This window comes from Mus musculus, chromosome 12 (genome assembly GCF_000001635.26).
Source record: "Mus musculus strain C57BL/6J chromosome 12, GRCm38.p6 C57BL/6J".
Lineage (NCBI taxonomy): Eukaryota > Metazoa > Chordata > Mammalia > Rodentia > Muridae > Mus > Mus musculus.
In genome coordinates this window covers 56,522,853-56,541,619 of record NC_000078.6, presented here as the reverse complement: position 1 = coordinate 56,541,619, position 18,767 = coordinate 56,522,853, and the positions used below count along the sequence as shown (strand labels likewise).

At 49.9% G+C, this 18,767-nt stretch overlaps 1 protein-coding gene and 2 long non-coding RNA genes across 6 annotated transcripts in view; 2 read left to right on the top strand and 1 right to left on the bottom strand.

Annotated features, from left to right (window-relative positions):
* Gm26973 overlaps nt 1-4,430 on the bottom strand; it is a 90,578-nt gene extending 86,148 nt beyond the window's left edge. For both annotated transcript variants that reach the window (XR_872770.2, XR_872771.2), the window contains exons 1-2: nt 4,114-4,430; nt 252-378 (exon numbers count right to left, since the gene is read on the bottom strand). This is a non-coding gene — a long non-coding RNA (predicted gene, 26973). The remainder of the gene's footprint in view (nt 1-251; nt 379-4,113) is intronic.
* Nucleotides 4,431-4,711: 281 nt separating this feature from the next.
* On the top strand, nt 4,712-9,685 carry Nkx2-1 (NK2 homeobox 1). 3 transcript variants are annotated; one of them, XM_011244101.3, is made up of 4 exons: nt 5,742-5,817; nt 6,303-6,447; nt 6,547-6,932; nt 7,840-9,664. In XM_011244101.3, the coding sequence occupies exons 2-4, from the start codon at nt 6,308-6,310 to the stop codon at nt 8,583-8,585; spliced, it is 1,272 nt and encodes a 423-aa protein (XP_011242403.1). In that variant the 5' UTR covers nt 5,742-5,817; nt 6,303-6,307; the 3' UTR covers nt 8,586-9,664. The 3 variants fall into 3 exon arrangements, with proteins under 3 accessions (NP_033411.3, XP_006515854.1, XP_011242403.1); NM_009385.3 differs by lacking the exons at nt 5,742-5,817; nt 6,303-6,447 and adding an exon at nt 4,712-5,311 and having other exon boundaries at nt 7,840-9,685; XM_006515791.3 differs by lacking the exon at nt 6,303-6,447 and having other exon boundaries at nt 5,454-5,817.
* Nucleotides 9,686-12,199: 2,514 nt separating this feature from the next.
* The window catches only part of Sfta3-ps (surfactant associated 3, pseudogene), a 38,993-nt gene continuing 32,425 nt past the window's right edge, over nt 12,200-18,767 (top strand). Inside the window, exon 1 of the long non-coding RNA NR_045082.1 lies at nt 12,200-12,812. This is a non-coding gene — a long non-coding RNA (surfactant associated 3, pseudogene). The remainder of the gene's footprint in view (nt 12,813-18,767) is intronic.

The following is an 18,767-nucleotide window of genomic DNA, read 5'->3' as shown; positions in this document are numbered from 1 at the left end:
AAAGCAAATTCCTGTAACACAATTATACATTAAAGCCTAATTAGATGGAGAATTTAGGTATTGCTGTGGCTTCTCCAGTCCTGATTTACAGAAGGTAAAGTGCCTGGTTAATTCTAAGTCAATCAGGAACTATATTGCAAAAGCTTTGAGTACACCTATGAAAAGCCTGACACGTTGAACTAGTGTGTAATATGATAAGCAGTTGAGAGGATGGGTGGAAGGTTAACCACTCCCAGTCTCTTTCAACTTACCAGTCTTTCTTTCCATGACCCAATTACTTGCAAAGCTTCCCCAAGAGGCTGTAGAGATACATTTCTATTGGTGACCAGTAGAGGGCGCCGCGGATCGCCTCGGTCTGCATCTGGCAGGCTTCCACACCTAGAAAGCGAAGAGGAATCCAGACTGTAGGGCAAAAATCACCAAAGCGGGCCTGGGACAGTACGGTGGCCGTCGGAAACTTTTCGCGAGGGCAAGTGTTGGATAGAAGGGAAGAGGAAAGAAAAGAGAAAGGTTGCAGAGGAGAAGAACTGGAGAAGGGAACTCCGCTGTAGCGACTTCACAGAAAATAAAGCATACTACAGGCAACAAAATTTGAAAAGGCTGAAAGGGGGATCAGTCAGCTAAAGCTGAATGAGAGATACTGGAAATGTAGCTCATTTGCAAAGCGCTCACCTGGCATGCGCGAGGTCCCGAGTTCCAACCGCAGCACCCAATAACAATAACAAGCAATTTATAATATAAAAAGCTAAATGAATGTGCCCAGGTCTTGGGACAAAGCAACCGCGCCTTCCTGAGGACCTTTGTTAGCGTTCAGCACCTCTAAAACACTCTTTAGAATAGTGCTGACTGGCTGATGTTCACAGTCCCCATCTCTCACTCCCCATCTCTCACACCTCTCACTCTGAGTGTGCCCAGCGCTGTCTGCGCCCTGCTCCAAGTTCTCATCTCTGTCTGTCACATCTCTGTCCCCCTCATTTCAAAGTATGATTTAGTGCTTGCTTCCCATTTCTTTATCATCCACTCTTTAGATTCATTCCTGCCTCAAACCCCATCCCTATAGGGGGCGTCCCCGGAATTTGGGAGCCCATAGGGGTTTTGGTTACAACTTGGGACTGAGACCTGAAGGAAGAGCAAGGGAAGAGAGGACTCCTCCACCACCCAAGGCCTGGGAAGGGGGGGGGGGCGGCGGGGAGGGGGAGGACTCTCTGGGAGGACTCTCTGATGGAATCTCATTTCCACAAGAGCATCCTCCTGTCAGGGAGATGCTGTGATGGTCCTCCCAGCCCTGCACTCCGGCCGCACAAACCACGACTTAAGGAGATATCTCAAAGGTTTTAAGCCAAGAAAAGAATTGGCAGTAGGCTCTTTTCCTTGCAACACTCCAAAGCTGTCCTGATTCTCAGCCTGCCTAGTGAGGACCCCAGAGAGGCTTTCAAAGCTTGGGAAAGCATAGAGGGGTCTTGGAAAACTTTTCAGAAACTAGCCATGTTTGGAAGGCACTCCTTGGATCTCTGGGTTAGAGAATAGTAAACCCTCTCTCCCCACTTTCTGTTGCTCTTGTGCCAGGTTGCCTCCACCCCACTCTTTTAAAAAATTGTGTGTGTGTGTGTGTGTGTGAGAGAGAGAGAGAGAGAGAGAGAGAGAGAGAGAGAGAGAGAGAGAGAGAGAGAGACTGCTTGTCTAAATGCACTAAGTGTGTGCTTGGTTCCTGCAGAGACCTGAAAAAGGGCATTAGATTGTTTGGAAATGGGATACAGAAGGTTATGAGACATAAATCCTGTACTGGGAATAGAACCCAGGTTCTCTGAAAGTGTTCTTTACCACTGAGACATCTCCCCAGCCCCATCAAGTCCTCCCAAGTACAGCACAGCAAAGATGCTATACCTGCAGTAGCTATCGGAGGATTGGGTGTTGCTTCTTACAGAGCCTTAGAGGCTTGATCCCCAAGTTGAAGTCTGAAATACTGAATTAGAATAATTCATTGTGCTAATGTGCTTAAAGACGGTCAAACTCCTGCACAGCATCTCATCACCGATTATTTAAGTCACTGACACAGCAAAGTAGGAAGTTGTATGAGGCAGGCTTCTACCACATCCCCACATACAGTGTGTATGCACACATTCATGCACGTGTCCATGTGCATGTATGGTGTCCATGTGCATGTATGAAGGGATTTGCTCCAGGGGATGGTGGGAGCTCACATAATCAGAAAGTGGTAAAGCCAGGTCTCAGACACCAAGATTTCTGAGCTCTACTCCAGGGCATCTCCACCCCCCCCCCCAAGTCCCCCAGCACTAACCTAGCTAATCCAGGACACAAAACTTCACTGGGACACGCCCCCTTTCTCAATGCTTGTTACAAAGTAATTATACATCACTGCAGTGATCTAGTGCTAATATGGAAGCTTCAGGTGGAGACCGGCCATAGATAGGTCGTTAATGGCTAAATACTCTGACCTAGCCTACCAAATATCGGATACAGCATGGGTTCCAAGAGTAGTTGCTAAGTGAATCATGAATTGTAAGATAACATTTTGAACTTTGCAGCATTAGAAGAAGCACATCTAGTGCCCTTGGCAGATGTGAAGGGTTTCATGGGAGTTGGAAGTAAGCAAGCTGAGGTGTAGGTGGCAAGTGGTAGATCTGGTTTGGACATCCTCTCTCTAGCGTTCTACCAGTGAGCTTTCAAAGAGACACTGGAGGGGAAGAAGGAAGTGTCCCTCTGCTACACTGCTGCAAAGACTAATGGTTACTCTGCTCTTCTTCTGGTGAAGCCTGAGTCTCTGCAGCCCTTTGATTCCTAACTAGTGAGATTAAAGAGGACCCTTGGGGCTGAACCAGGGAATAACCTTATGAGGGCTGAGCTCTGTCCTGCTAGCCACAAGGCCAGTCTACTGACAGCGCAGGAGGCACCAGCCATGAGGGGTGGACTAGGTTTTTAAGAATTAATCCACAGCTACAAGAGGGGAAAAAAATATCTCTGGTTTAACCCGAGTGGGTCCTGTTCAAGATGAGTCAGAGAGGCAGCATGCTCTCTAGTCAGAAAGACTAACCTGGTGAGAATTCTCAAGATCTTTGCATGGATGAGTTCAGAGATAAATAGGTGGCTCCCCACCCACCCACCCAACACCCCCCCCAGGCCCCCAAAGGCTCTTGAGAATTCTGGCTTACTCTTGTGGATGTCAGTGCTCATGGGAAATAATCCAGAATGGTGGATGTTTATGAAGGGGCAGAAGTATGGGAAGTTCATTTGGTTCAAGTCACAGAGTGCAACAGAGCCCCTCACCCCCAGTTCTAGATGGGAGCTGTTGGCATTGGTGCCAGCAGGAGAAGTTTGAAGCTCAGTCCAGTTCCCCTCCCCTTCAGGGTAAAGCATGGGGGTTGCCAGGCATCACTCCCCTCGAACTCTGACTGAAGCTCAGCCCCTCACCTAGTGCTGTGCGGCTGGGGATGGGGGCCCCTAGTTACAGTAGGGCTAAGATGCAGCTTGTGTACATTCTCCCAAACTGGCCACCTGCTGGTGTTTTTGAAGGTCCGGGCTGCACGGCTCAGAGACTGTAGAAGATTGAACAAACCTTTCACTCCAGACTAACAGGCCCCCCGAAGAAGCAATGGATTTGATATTAACCACAGACACAGAAATATCGACCTTGTTAGTGAGCTTAATTTTCTTCCCTCAAAGCTTTGGGCGTGTTTTGATGTGCCTGATTTTGCTTAAATCTCACCAAAAAACCTTCTGAAGAATTACCTCCTTCTGTAAGTGGCACTAAAACCGGGAGAGACAAATGACACTCTACCCTTGGTGTTCCTATGACCACCAACAATTATAAAATAACGGGGTTAAATGGAGACGGAGGACCAGGGACTTCCTAAGACGATCCCGTTCCCAATGCTAGCAGATCTGGGTCGCGCCTTCAGACTAGGTCTGCATTATGCTTTGCCTGCCCTTTCTGCCGTTCACTTGATCTAGCGTGGCTTCCCCTCCCTGCACTCTCGACACTGTAGACCAAAGTGCTGTAGCTCATCTTGAGAGCGCCCCCCAGAGAAGTCCCTGGGAAAGGAGAGCGCAGAGCTCTGCTTTCCACTTGTCCTTAGCTACAGAGACACAACGCACCTGGCCGCTTAAAGTCGGGGTTCCCTGCTTCAAAGCCACCTCGGGGGCGGTTCGAAAATGCGGGCCCAGATGGGAGGCCCGCTGATGCCCAGAGCCTTCCTTCCCTTCACGATGGAGGTAGGTGGTGAGGAAAGCTAATGTTAGTTTAGTCGTCGGCTTTGTGTTGAGGGAGTAGAGAGCACTCTTCAAGGAGAGATCTTAAAAAGCAAATAAAACAACTTTCCATACTATAATTGCTATTAATGGAAAGGAGCCTACCCTGCTGAATTAAGTAGTTCAAAACTGCTTGTTCATTATCGGGAGCTCCCTCACTACAAGGAGGGGAAAGAAAATGTGAAAACAAAAACCAAAATCAAGAAGCCTCCTTGACTGGCCGCCGAAGTGTCTAGGAGGCACCTGCCGGGCCAGGAAGCACTCCGCCCTCCCAGCCTCTAGCGCTCCAAGAAAGCTCGAACAGCAGACAAGCAAAGCCAAAACAAAAACAAACAATAACGAAAACGCTTAAATTCCAAGGAGAAAAAAAAAAAAACGGAGGTGGTCTCCAAATCTGTGCCATGCAGGGCTTGGCTGGGTAACCCACTTAGCTGCTGATCCTGACCTGGTAACAGCAATGAGGCTGACGCCCCCGGGCCCGCTAGGGAGCACAGCCCACAGCTCCCCCTTGCCAGGCGCCCAAGGACCCTCAAGGCGCGGGGCTCACACTTGAAGCCTGGGAACGCTCAGACAGGAAACCCACTTCCTCCTAAGCAGTTTCTTCCTAGCCGGATGAGAGGCGCCCAATTGAAGCAGAATGATCCTCATCTACTAATATCCAGCGTGGCCACAAAGCGACCGGCCATTTACGCCGCCACTTTAGACAAAGATATTTGGTTATTCCCGGGGAAGCAAGTGCACTTTTGCATGGCTGAGCTCCGGGAGGAGGCGAGCCTCAGCCCAGCCTCCCGCCCGCTGGGCTGCGGGCGTCGAGATATTCGCCTCCTCCCGGACAACGAGTTCCACCCGGGTTCAGACTCAGTTCCACTCTGCAACGGATCTGCGGGCGCTCACGCGGCTCCCCGCCCGGGCTTTCACTGAAGCATCGGAAGGGAAAACTGCGGGGATCTGAGCTGGGGTGCTGGGACTGGGATGTCCTCGGAAAGACAGCATCAGCTTCTGAAGCCGAAGTATCCAGGCCATGGGCAAGGGTCAGGGGCACCAGGTTTGTTCGAGATGGGGCAACTTCCGTGGTGGACTCTCCTGTTAATCCCCCGCACCCTTAGCCTCGTAGCTCAGAGGGCCAGCGGTGTACTTGCCTGGGCCGGCAAAAGGGGTGGAGAAAGGGAGCGGCGGGGTGGGGTGGGCTGGGGGGGCTGGTCCGCTAGGGAGCCAGGAGCTTGGTGGGGGGTGGCGCGGGGATCGGTGACAGCCTCCCGGAGGCAGTCGTTCCCTTACTCAGCTCCCCCTCCGCCCGCTGGGATTCTCTCGGGTAAGGGGAAAGGGGGCGGGGAGCAGAGGTGTCCCTCTGACGGCGGCGGCAGAAGAAGCAGACAGACTGACAGACACATAGACCAACAGTGCAGCCCCAGGGTTCATCCCCAGACTCGCACACTCTTTTGGTGGTGACTGGGGCTCAGCGCAGCGAAGCCCGATGTGGTCCGGAGGCGGTGGGAAGGCGCGGGGCTGGGAGGCCGCAGCGGGAGGGAGGAGCAGCCCCGGCAGGCTCAGGTGAAATCCCGCTCCCTGCTCCTCAGCCCCCTTCTCCCCCAAAGGCCAGCCCCTGACCTCGGAACCCCGACCAAATTGGACCGCGGTTCCACTTTGTAACTCCCCAAGTTGGTTGCAAAGCAGTATTCACCTTCCGTTCTCCTTTCCATCCCTCCCCTTAGGTTATTCTCTACCCCACCTCTGGCCCTCCCGCTCTCGGTTCCCTCCTCCTTCCCCCCCCCCCGCCTTTTCCTCGCGCGCCACAGGCACCCCACAAAAATGGGGGTGGGGGTGTCCAAGGGAGGGGGAAAGTAATGCTTTGGTTCTCTCTCTCTCTCTCTCTCTCTCTCTCTCTCTCTCTCTCTCTCTCTCTCCCTCTCTCCTTCTTTCTCTCTTTGAGACCTAAAAATCTTGACAAGTGAAGCTTAAAGGTGTTTACCTTGTCATCAGCATGTAAGCTAATTATCTCGGGCAAGATGTAGGCTTCTATTGTCTTGTTGCTTTAGCGCTTATGCCCCGCCTCTGGTGGCTGCCTAAAACCTGGCGCCGGGCTAAAACAAACGCGAGGCAGCCCCCGAGCCTCCACTCAAGCCAATTAAGGCGGACTCGGTCCACTCCGTTACGTGTACATCCAACAAGATCGGCGTTAAGGTAACACCAGAATATTTGGCAAAGGGAGAAAAAAAAAGTAGCGAGGCTTCGCCTTCCCCCTCTCCCTTTTTTTTTTCCTCCTCTTCCTTCCTCCTCCAGCCGACGCCGAATCATGTCGATGAGTCCAAAGCACACGACTCCGTTCTCAGTGTCTGACATCTTGAGTCCCCTGGAGGAAAGCTACAAGAAAGTGGGCATGGAGGGCGGCGGCCTCGGGGCTCCGCTCGCAGCGTACAGACAGGGCCAGGCGGCCCCACCGGCCGCGGCCATGCAGCAGCACGCCGTGGGGCACCACGGCGCCGTCACCGCCGCCTACCACATGACGGCGGCGGGGGTGCCCCAGCTCTCGCACTCCGCCGTGGGGGGCTACTGCAACGGCAACCTGGGCAACATGAGCGAGCTGCCGCCTTACCAGGACACCATGCGGAACAGCGCTTCGGGCCCCGGATGGTACGGCGCCAACCCAGACCCGCGCTTCCCCGCCAGTAAGTGAGGCCGCCCCGCCGCGGGGCCGCGGGCTAAGCACCGGAGGCGCGGTCGGCGCGGCCGGCGAGGTGCGGCGCCCGCCGGTGGCGCTGGGCATCGGGGTGGGCAGCCGAACAGCCTTGTGTAGGAGTGGGGTGAGGGCACTGGACTTTCTTCCCCCCGCTGGGCAAGGGTTTCAAAGGAGGTACTTAGAAGAGCTGGGGTCCTGCGGACAGGTGCTAGCACCCGACCACCGCAGGCACCAAGGACAGACTTGATGCTCAAGACTTCAGGGAGCTAAGGAAGGCCCACCCGGGACTCGGCTAGGGAGGCTAGGAACTCGGGCCAGAGGAGTTAGGGACCAGGAGGGGCGAGTAGAGAGAGCCGCCCTGCTGGGATGCATCCCGGTCGGGCTGCCTCGATTTCTAAAAGTCTCCCTCTGGGTGGCTTGGGAGGGCGCACAGCTCTGGAGGAGGCTCTACGTGGGTCGGGCGGGTGGCTGTCCTCACCTAGAGCCCGCAAGAGAGAAAGCCAGAGAGGCCAAGCGCCTGGAAGCTGGGGCGTTTGTAAGTGAAAACTCCCTTTTGTTAAGCTCCTGAACTTGGTCTACCGTCCGACCCCAGCTCTCTGCACCCTTGGGTCTCCCACCTGGCTTGGGCATGAAAGGAGTCAAAGCAACCCTTTTCCCTCACTGCACATTCTGGGTCTAAAGGGACACTGATACCAATGAGGAGTAGCTAGACTTTAAACCCTTAAGTAGTTCGACGGCACGGCCCGCTAGCTGGGCCTCTTTTGGGAAAGAGCACTAGGCGGCGGCCTAGGTGAGGAGGATGCCGTCGAAAGTTGGGGCGGGCAGGCCAAGGGCACAGAAAGCGGGGTTGCCCCGGCCCCGGCCCCAGCCGACCGCTGTGCGTTTGTCGCTTACAGTCTCCCGCTTCATGGGCCCGGCGAGCGGCATGAATATGAGTGGCATGGGCGGCCTGGGCTCGCTGGGGGACGTGAGCAAGAACATGGCCCCGCTGCCCAGTGCGCCCCGCCGGAAGCGCCGGGTGCTCTTCTCCCAGGCGCAGGTGTACGAGCTCGAGCGACGTTTCAAGCAACAGAAGTACCTGTCGGCGCCGGAGCGCGAGCATCTGGCCAGCATGATTCACCTGACACCCACGCAGGTCAAGATCTGGTTCCAGAACCACCGCTACAAGATGAAGCGCCAGGCTAAGGACAAGGCGGCGCAGCAACAACTGCAGCAGGACAGCGGCGGCGGCGGAGGCGGCGGTGGCGGTGCGGGATGCCCGCAGCAGCAGCAAGCTCAGCAGCAGTCGCCGCGCCGGGTGGCCGTGCCGGTCCTAGTCAAAGACGGCAAACCCTGCCAGGCGGGCGCCCCTGCCCCGGGAGCCGCAAGCCTGCAAAGCCACGCGCAGCAACAAGCTCAGCAGCAGGCGCAGGCGGCGCAAGCGGCTGCCGCGGCCATCTCAGTGGGCAGCGGTGGCGCGGGTCTAGGAGCACACCCAGGCCACCAGCCGGGCAGCGCAGGGCAGTCCCCGGACCTGGCGCACCACGCAGCCAGCCCCGCGGGGCTGCAGGGCCAGGTCTCCAGCCTATCCCATCTGAACTCCTCGGGCTCGGACTATGGCGCCATGTCTTGTTCTACCTTGCTTTATGGTCGGACCTGGTGAGACGTGAGATGCGCTTGAGCCCCGCGCGACCTCAACGCTTCCCCTCTGCCTTCCGCAAAGACCACCATTCGCCCGCTGCTCCACGCGCTTCTACTTTTTTTAAGAATCTGTTTATGTTTAGACCAAGGAAAAGTACACAAAGACCAAACTGCTGGACGACTTCTTCTTCTTCTTCTTCTTCTTCTTCTTCTTCTTCTTCTTCTTCTTCTTCTTCTTCTTCTTCTTCTTCTTCTTCTTCTTCTTCTTCTCCTCCTCCTCCTCCTCCTCCTCCTCCTCCTCCTCTTCCTCCTTCTTGTCCCCGCTCGTTCTTTTCTTTCTCCCCCTCCTCTTCTGTTTCCTTCTTCCTTCATCTTTCCCCCCTTCCTTTCTCTTTACTATCTAAAACTTGCAGACTTTTTGTTTTTTAACATAAAAAGAAAATAGAAACAGCCAAGCAAATTCAACCCTTTACGGATTCTTTAAACAGAGAAGGACAGAGAACAAATTTGGGGTGTCTTTCTGGTAGTTCAAATGGGTTCCCAAGCTTAGGCATGGCACAGTTTTGGAGCCTGTTCTATGCTTCCATGGCCCTGAACTCTAAAGACGGAAAACTTTTCTGTGGATGCACCCTGCCAGCAAAGTGAGCTTGCTTGTAAATACCAGGATTTTTCGTTTGTTTGTATGTTTCAGAAGGGAGGACAGACGCTGGAGATAGGAAAGTCTTCAGCATAACCCATTTGTACCTGACACAAAGGAAGTGTCCCCTCCCAGGCGCCCTCTGGCCCTACAGGTTCAGTCCAGGCTGGCCTTTCAGAAAATTGTTTTAGGTTTGATGTGAACTTGTAGCTGTAAAATGCTGTTAAAAGTTGGACTAAATGCCTAGTTTTTAGTAACCTGTACATTATGTTGTAAAAAGAACCCCAGTCCCAGTCCCTAGTCCCTCACTTTTTCAAGGGGCATTGACAAACCTGTGTATATTATTTGGCAGTTTGGTATTTGCAGCACCAATCCTTTTTTTTTTTCTGTTGTAACTTATGTAGATATTTGGCTTAAATATAGTTCCTAAGAAGCTTCTAATAAATTATACGAATTAAAAAAGATGGTTTTTTTCCTGATTAAAACCCTTTTCTTTTTGTTTGGTTTTGATTTGGCTTTTAATGGGTTCGGGAAGGCGGTTGGAATTAAACCTGATGGGATCCAAATTCGTGGGTTTGAGCTCAGGATTCTGACCCAGGTAAGGAAGTCAATTCCAGAGTTTCTATCCAAAAGAAAAAGGAATTTCGCTCAGTTTTGAACGTTAGTGGAACCAAAACTTAAGCAGTCCTGAGACTATTTCAGAGAGAGAGTGAAAAGTAAACTAGAGGGAGAAGTAAAGGAAGAAACAGAAAAAAAGGGGGGCTATTTTTTTAAGAGCCAAGCTTTCCTGGTTTAGTTTTTGCTTTATTTTTGTTTGTGTTTGTTTGGGGGGGGAGCCTCAAAAGCTGGTTTTACACATCTGAGACACCCACTTAAAATAACTCCAAAGGAACCATCAGTTTTAGTACATAGATTGCTTTTGTACATTTGCATGCCAAACCTGTATTTCTAATTCTCACCCAAACTCCTCACCCTTAGATTCTGTTTGGTTGCTGGTTTCCAAAAGTAAAGAATTTCTGGGTTTTATTTCAACACTCTAAACAAACAAACAAACAAACAAATGAGATTCCTCCTGCTGGGGGGATCACCAGCTCCCCCTGACCCCCAAGAACTCTCCTTCGTGTATTGTCTCCATGTGGACTTGGTGGCCAGCTTAGGCATGCCTCTCTCTATCAAGACATTGGGGACTGAGCTTTCTTTATCCCAGTACATTCCATATCTAGAGGCATAAACCGTTTCAGCAATTATTCTTTCTCCTATCCCCAACTTTCTACTAATCCTCCAAAACAAAACCAAAATAATTTTAACCGCCCTCATCCCCACCTCTGACTTTTATCAGATACATATATTGGGGGAAACCATCCCAGTTGCGGCGGGAGTCAGAGTAGAAGAGTAGTTAAAGGCAGAGACAAAAATTATAGCTCCTTGGGTGAACTGTTGTTGATTTGTATGGTCGCCCCTGGCAAAGTGATACAGGCAAGGCAGCCTGTGGGCAGCAGATGCAGGTGCCTGCAAGGGTCTGTTATGGCGATTGATGAGCTTTTAGTACAAGGTCACTCTTCACTGAGATATTCAACTATCTTTTCCCTGCTAACCTCCCATCTCTCCTCTTTCCATCATCTTCTATCACATTCTGTTTTCAGTTTTTCTCCACTGTATCTATCCCCCAGAATCTTGGGTTTGGTTTGGTTTTGTTGTTGGGTTTTGTTTTGTTTTTGTTTTGTTTTTTTAAACGCATGGACTTAAATCTGACAGTCTTTTCACTGATGACCAGGGAATTTCTACCTTGTCGTGCCTTAGTAATGGGAGCTGGTTTCTCTTCCTGAGAAAACCAGTCCTGCCTTTTGGGATATGGCTTCTCATAGCTTGAAGGTACTCTGATATTCTGAAAGGACAGTTGGTTGACTCTCCTGAGAGCCTACAGGGTATGTGTGGGGTTCCTCTTAGCAGACCTCACATTTTGGGGGGAAAAAATGAAACCAGGAAAGCATAATTATTTCTGTTCGTACAAGGAGTGCAGGCTGTTCTTGCTCAGGAGAGGCAGGTGTTGGCAGCTGCTGTTCAACTCCTAAGTGAGGGTTGAGTTTAGCCCTACCAGTTCCACTGGCCAGCACAAGCCCAGACAGGGACAGGGCCTAGCCTGCTCTAGACACAAGCTGCCCTTGCTCTCTGCATTGTAAAAGAGTAACAATATGAGGGTAATGTAGCACTCTGTCTTATCTTCCTTGGGTTAGTTGGAGTTCCTAGCAAATACATTCTTCCCCAGCCGGTTTAGCTTGAAGTCTGTTTACTTGTCCCTGAGATAGGTGAACTCAGAGGGCCCTGGCAATGAGACCCAACAAACTGGGCTTTGGTCCTCTCTTGTCATCATTCACTCTGATTCTCCCAGCTCCTACCTAGGGAACGTGTGTCAGCTACAGAAGCAATCTTAGGATGTTGACTGGGGCGTGTCTCTTTAGGAAACTAGGAGCTGGGTTTAAGGTGAGCTGGATTCAAGGTTTAAGTCCCCACAGTTTGGAGACACCTACCAGCACACAATCTGCAAACTGATCGGCATCTAGAAGAGGTCTTCTCTTATTTAAGGCTTTCAAAAACTCAGGCTCAGGTCGGTTCTGACCTCCCAGGAAAAGAAATAAACATTCTGGAGATGCCCTGGCACTGAGCTGGTGGAAGATGGGCAAGCTTTCCCAGTGAGCCGATAGAACAAATGTCCTAGAAACTGCCCCCTGACAAGTATCCCACCCAACCCAGGCCGCGATGGCTCAGGCAGTGGGGGGATTTTGCAGACAGCATCCTCCTCTTTGCTCCTCTCCCCCACCCCACCCAACCCTGCCGTGTAAACACGAGGACTTTCTCGAGAGCCCTGGAGAGCCGCTCTAGTGGCTTCGGGGCCTGAAACCCCAGGCTTGGCTTGTTTGATGTTTAGCATCCCAAAGCGGCTCCCCACCCCCGCCCCAGCCTGGGAACCCCGAGCTCTGGGGCCGAAGAGAAGGGGAAGCAGTTCTCTCAGCTGGAGGGCGGTGGATTGGCTGGGCTTAGAGAAGTGGCGAAAGCTACAGGACAGAGGCGCCCTGAGTGGGAGAGAAAGGGATCCCGGGATGGTGCGGCCATCCACTAGGATAGAGCTGGGGTCCTAAAGGCCAAGAGGCAGACGAGGAAAGAAATGTCACAGTTTGTGGGAATACACTGGAGATAGGGCCTAGCCAGGTGGAGATAGCTTGGAGCCCGCGAAAACAAGGTAAGCGGTGTCTGGGTCCAGTTAGCGAGACCGGCGTTCACGTCTGCGGGGCTATCAGGGCCTCGAGGAGACAGCGCTCCGTGCCACTGCTTAGTGCTTGGCCTTTCGTAGGGATGGACTTGCTTGAGAGTCTTCCAAGAGATTTTTAAGTGATCTGGACTGGGAGCTCCATTGGCGATGTTTGGATCTGGTTTTGATTTTGAAAGCCCAGGAAGATTCGCAGACTTTCGAGGCCGCACACTCTTCGGGCTGCCCGGAATCTGGGCAGCGATGAGGACTGAGAAGCTGTCTCAAGACCTGAGTCTCTTCTCAGGCGATCCCAGATAAGAGGAAGGAGAGAGAGGTTTTCTGACTTCCAACTCATTAGGGACCAGGTAAGGTCAATGCTTTCTCTATTATGTCTTTATCTTAAAAGCCGGCCAATTTAAGATGGGGGGTGGGGGGAGAGGGATACAGAATCTGTGTGAACCATGCTGATATAGGCTAAATGGCTACTGCCTGATGAGCTAAAGTCAACCAGGCAGGTGTTCAGTTTTTATAAGCAAGGAGTTGAAGACGAATCGGCTAGCATAGTTTCTCCTCCTTCGCATCCCTCCCCAGTTATTAGAGCGAAGCCGGGCGAGCAGACGGTTTTATTAGTTGGGAAGTCCTTTGGGAAATGTGAATCTGAGATAACATGATCCTTCCGCTATTTAGAAGCTTGTTTCAAACGAAAAGACATGGCCTAAGGGTATTGGAAGGGATGGAGGTGGTGTTTTCCTTGCTCAGCTTGTTCCCAGATGCCTGGAGCCACCTTCATCGGTCCTTGCTACTTTACTGGTTGTGTGTGCTTCACTGTACCATTGTGTCTCTGGGGCTTCAGCTCACCTTCAGTGGCACCCAGTTTGGGATCCTGCCTCAACAAAAAGTTTTCTGGTGTCTCTTCAAGTGGGTGGCTTTTGGAAGGTGTGGCCTCTCTGCAGTTACCCTCTCAGCATCCCAAGGAATTGGTATGGGTGAAAGTAAAGTATGTATTTTATTGAAGGGCTGAGTCAAGGGCGGCATGAACCCTCACCTCCACCCCACACATTTGCATTTCTGAACTTTCTTTAATGATGATGTCTTAAAGGAATGGAAGAAGAGCTAGGTCAGCGAGACAGCACAAGGCTTGCCACATCTGAAACCACAGCTGAAGTGGTGGCTGCATTTCTTCTTGATAGTGACCTAATGCCAACTTGGAGAGTATCTAGGTGCACCCCTGGTCTCTGTCCTCATTTGATAAGTTCCCATTTTATTTCTGCTTCCTAGACATTTATCCCCTTTATTGTTATGGCTTCTTGCATAATTTTGGATAACATTTTCCTATTTTAATGTCTTTTTGGTTGGGGGTAGGAGTTTCCAATGTAAGTTTATTGCTGCTGTGTCGTGCCTGAAAGATAAATAAAAACAGAAACAAAAACATTGTCAGTGTTAGGACTTGGTAAATGACTCCTTTCCCCCGATTGGAAACATCTGTTTCTACCTACTCCGTATGTAGGTATAAATGTGATGTAGGTATAAATGTGAAAAGTGGATGTTTTTATTTATGTGTGTATGATTTTACATGCCTATTCAAAAGATTTTCTAAAAATGAAACTCAAATACAGAACTGAATGTTACAGAACATATTAGTTAGATAGACGAAAATTGAATGTATCTATTACCTCAAGACACCAGATGAAGCCTAGTTTCCCTTAAAGAGAAACAAAAATTCCTTATTTTGGCCCATTTTCAGCTGGGATGTTTATTTCTTGTCATGTGAAACTCTAGAAGACTGCTTTGTGCTCAGAGATGTTAACATCATTCATTAGCAAGGTGCCTGAGACATATCTGTGCACAAGACATCTTACTGGACTGGCAATGTCTAGTCATAGATGAGTTGGTAAGAATACTTCCACTTAGCAAGGAAAATCGAAACAAGAAACATTTCTGCATTCTATTGATATCAAAGGGTCACTTTGTGTGGGTCTAAACATAGTCGTGGAAATAAGAGCGCCTGTCTGCCTTACTGTTGGTGAAGAGTGAACAAGGCAAACCCTGCCCATCATGTCCTTCCGTGTTCTAGAAAATCTTGTCTTTGCTAGTTAGCACTCAGTTATCAGGAGCAGAGGTTGTTGATGGAGTGTCTCACTTCTAGGACATTGGGTGATTGCTGTTAAAATTTATTTCCAAACTGTGAGAAATTATCCTGCATATAATGGGAAGAAAGCCTTGAGTCCCCCCACACACAACCCCCACCCTGCCACTTACTGTGCCTGAAATGATTCTGTGAGAAATCACCCAGAAATACCACCTTCTTTCAATTCCCACTTCTCAAAGATGTTGCTTGAGGTTTCCAAAGTGCTAGAGACACAGGCTTATTTGATCTGCATGCTACTGATTTACCTCATCTCCCACATACACCGCATACATACCGTGAACACTGGGATGTAAACCTGAGAATTGCCTTAACAATCCTCTGAGCTAGCCGCCTGTTATGCCCTAACTCAAGATACCCAGACAATATTTACTGAGCTGACTATCCTGTCTAGGCCAGAAAGTTGTTAGAGCCCCCATAGATCTTTCCCGGAGAACCAGGTTTCTAAATAGGCTTGCAGAGGCAGGCTACTTCAGAGGATTAATTGTCTCTCCAGACCTGGCCACTCCTTGGTGCCTCAAGGTCTGCAGGCCTGTGTAGGGGAAGACAGGAGGTGGGAGGGCAGAAGACTGGCAGCTTATTTCATCTCATGACTTTGCTGGGGGGAAAAATGCAACCCTGAGTCAAAAGCATGCAGGCATCCCTGCCTCTGGCTAGCCAGCCAGAAGTTGTAGCTAGTTAGCACTAGCATCACCCAGCATCATTACTTGGCCATTCATTTACTGCTTCCTGGCTACAATGATGAGGCTAGGAAGGGTTCAGTCAGTTTTGAAAATGCTGCACTAAACCATACCCACATTTGATAGAACGGGTAAAGCTTGGACAACCATAGAGTCAGTGTATCTGCTTCATACTGACATCAAATAGAAGGAAAAAAAATCCATTGGAAATACTTAACAACAAGACGCTCACTCTTCCATAGCCTATCATGCAGCATGAGATGGGGATAAAGAGAAAACATTTGATATCTGTGGTGTTATCCAACCACCTTAATACTGACCTTCCTGGAGGAAACCTTTCTAGCAAGGACAACGCCACAGCAACACAAAATTAATTTTTAAAAAATTTTGCCACTCAGATTCTATGGGTTGTGTGACTCTGAAAGTTGGGAGCCTACTGATAATGTAGTTTTTTTTTTTTTTTTGTTTTTTTTGTTTGTTTGTTTGTTTGGGTTTTCTTCTTCTTCTTCCTGGAAAAGCCAGGAAAGAGCAGAGAGAACTGGGAAAAAAGCTAAGGGGAGAGGTGAGAAGATCTGTGCCTGGGTAAAGTGTGTGCTTCTGTCCCTAGTCGTGACATCTGAGAGGTGCTAGATTCAGTGAGTGGACCCAAGTGTTGTGGTGAAGTGGATCAAGGCTGGGTAGGGGGTGTGTGGTTTAAGGGTTAATGATGGTGGAGCTGGTCTGGGGGTAGCTGGGAGGAGCTGCGGGTATGGTGTGTGAGCTCTGGGCCATAACACAATGGTAACGTAATTATCAGGCTGAAATGTGTTCATGTGGGAAGCCGCCCCCACATTCGCCGTCACAAGATGGCGCTGACATCCTGTGTTCTAAGTTGGTAAACAAATAATCTGCGCATGAGCCAAGGGTATTTACGACTACTTGTACTCTGTTTTTCCCGTGAACGTCAGCTCGGCCATGGGCTGCAGCCAATCAGGGAGTGATGCGCCCTAGGCAATGGTTGTTCTCTTTAAAATAGAAGGGGTTTCGTTTTTCTCTCTCTCTTGCTTCCCTCTCTTGCTTCTTACACTCTGGCCCGATAAAGATATAAGCAATAAAGCTTTGCCGTAGAAGATTCTGGTTGTTGTGTTCTTCCTGGCCGGTCGTGAGAACGCGTCTAATAACATGTTCAAATGGCAAGAAGTTGCAAAACAGATAGGTCTTCCAGAGAAGAGGGTGTGCTGGTTACAGAGGCCTGCAGCCATCATCCTTTTTTTTTTTTTTTTCCAATCCATTTTAAACAAGAGGATCTAGTGAGTGATTCTGATTCAATACACATAATCAGTTTGCAAGTCTTATTTCCATTTGAAAACAGGGCCATTTGCAATCATAAGAGCCGGACACAGAGCGCATTAAGAGCAGATGATGGGCGACAGAATCCGTAGGCAAGGACTAAATATTTTTCTTCTAGTCTCAGACCTATGCATCTTTAGTTCCAGTGTATCACCTGTGAGGCTTGTGGGTTTCTAGTCCCGGTGTAACATGAACGAAATATTCCTGTTGGATATATGACTTAATTGCTTAAAAATCGGGATTCTGGAATCAGAAAGGGGGGGGGGGAATGGCCAGAAAGATTCCATGTTAATTGTGTTCCTCCTTGCTGCTTACCACTCGGTAATACCAGTGTTTTTAAAATGGTGTTGCCTCGGACTAAAGTTCACGAACTTGAACCATGCCGCCCTCTACTTTGCGTAGGATACCAACCCCAGACTTGAGGCAGAGGTGCAGAGCCTGGGAGAAAACCTGAGGGGGGACAACTCGGCGACCTTGCAATTCCACAGCTCAAGACACGGGGGCCCTCTGCGGTCTGATGGCTCCAAATTGGTTGTCAGGGTTTCATTGAAAAGTATGAGATCTTGAAATCTCAGAGCTGTTTTACGATGTTTCATTCAGAACCAAGACAAGCGGCTGGCAACAGTCTCCGGCTTTCTGCCCGCTCCCCTCTCCTTCCAAATCCTGCCCAAGGCTTCACCCGAAGCCGCTGCTGCAGCACCTAATCCACAGCCTCACTTCCCCCATTCGATTCCCAGTTCACCATCTGCCCCACCCAAGCGGGTCCAACCAGCTGTGAGTCTCGATTTTTGTTGCTCCAGTCTGACTCCACGATGATACCCCTTCTAAGCCTTTAGAAACCACATACGCACCCCTGGTGTGAACAAGAGTAGAAACTCCGATGAATTCTGAACCCCAGAATATATACATATTAATTCATTAGGTCGGGATACCGATCCAAGAGTTTAACTCGGAAGGATTGCAGCAGCAGCAGCAGCAAACAATAACAACAAAACTTTAAAAAAACAAAAAAAGCCAGGGGGGCGGGGCGGAGGTAGAAGGTCGGGTGGAGAGATAGCTCGGCGGTTAACAGCACCAGCTGTTCCTCCTGAGGACCCAGGTTCGATTCCCAGCACCTACATGGCAGCTCCGTGCCTGCCACCTAGTTTCATGGAAGCCAACTCTCACACACATAGTTGCAGGCGAAATACCAGTGCATATAAAATAAAAATAAACAAATCATTAAAACTTTACAAAAGAAAAATCCAACCCAAAAGTTACCACAGCAGTTTTGATGGGGCAGAAAAAGACAGTTCAGTGTTTTCTCGGGTGAAAATAACTAACTTTCTAGCAGTCTGAAACTCTAGTAATAGAATGTATCTCTTGTGTACCTCATTTTAGTTTCAAATGGAGGAGGATAAATGGTGAATCTCAGATCGGTGTTTCTTAAACAAGTGTAGTTTTAGAATTCTCTGTAAAGTGTGAAGGACTCAGGAGAACCAATAGACAGAGTAGTGATGGGGGAGGGTTTCAGTTTTGCTCAATTTTCTGGAAAACTATTCAAAATTCAGAAATGAAGACGATCCCAGTATTCTCTTTAACAGGCACCAAAGACCACACGAATCTAAAGACCCCACCACCCCCATAGCTCTTCCACCACCCCCAGAGCTCTCTATTTTTTTCTTCCCAGAACCTATGGATACAATTGTCTAGGGGCACAGTCCACTTTGGGAGGAGGGGGTGAGGGAGAAGTGAGACCTGCTCAGCAGGAAGGGTTCAGACTCTCCACTTCTGCAACCTGGGAGGACGGAGATCCTACAACTGGGAGGAGGTGAGTATGAAGCTGGTATCAGCAGAACCCAGACTAGTCTTTTCTATTCTGGGACAGAGTGGAGAGTGGGTTTGGCTGAGTAGTACATAGGAACATGATAACATAGAGCCACAGAGAACCAGAGCAGGCTCCTTGGGGCAGGAAGCTGCAGCCATGCAAGAGATTCACAAGCTCACAGCAAACAACAGCAACTCTAGAAGTGGAGGCTGATTTGTGCTTATCCCATTTGGGGGCCAAAGGTATCAGGATTAGGATTTCTAGGCCAAGTCTTTAGATGTAGGTAGACCTTGCGGGAGGAAAACTTGGCCTGCCTTCCCCCAGGAGTCCCAGGGACCACCTGCAGGCACAGATATCT

Excerpts from the sequence above, each read along its gene's own strand:
- Nkx2-1 (XM_011244101.3), top strand. The coding sequence starts at position 6,308 with ATGCCCCGCCTCTGGTGGCTGCCTAAAACCTGGCGCCGGGCTAAAACA. Across the intron at positions 6,448-6,546 it reads CCAACAAGATCGGCGTTAAG|CCGACGCCGAATCATGTCGA; the intron begins GTAACACCAGAA and ends TTCCTCCTCCAG. Across the intron at positions 6,933-7,839 it reads AGACCCGCGCTTCCCCGCCA|TCTCCCGCTTCATGGGCCCG; the intron begins GTAAGTGAGGCC and ends TGTCGCTTACAG.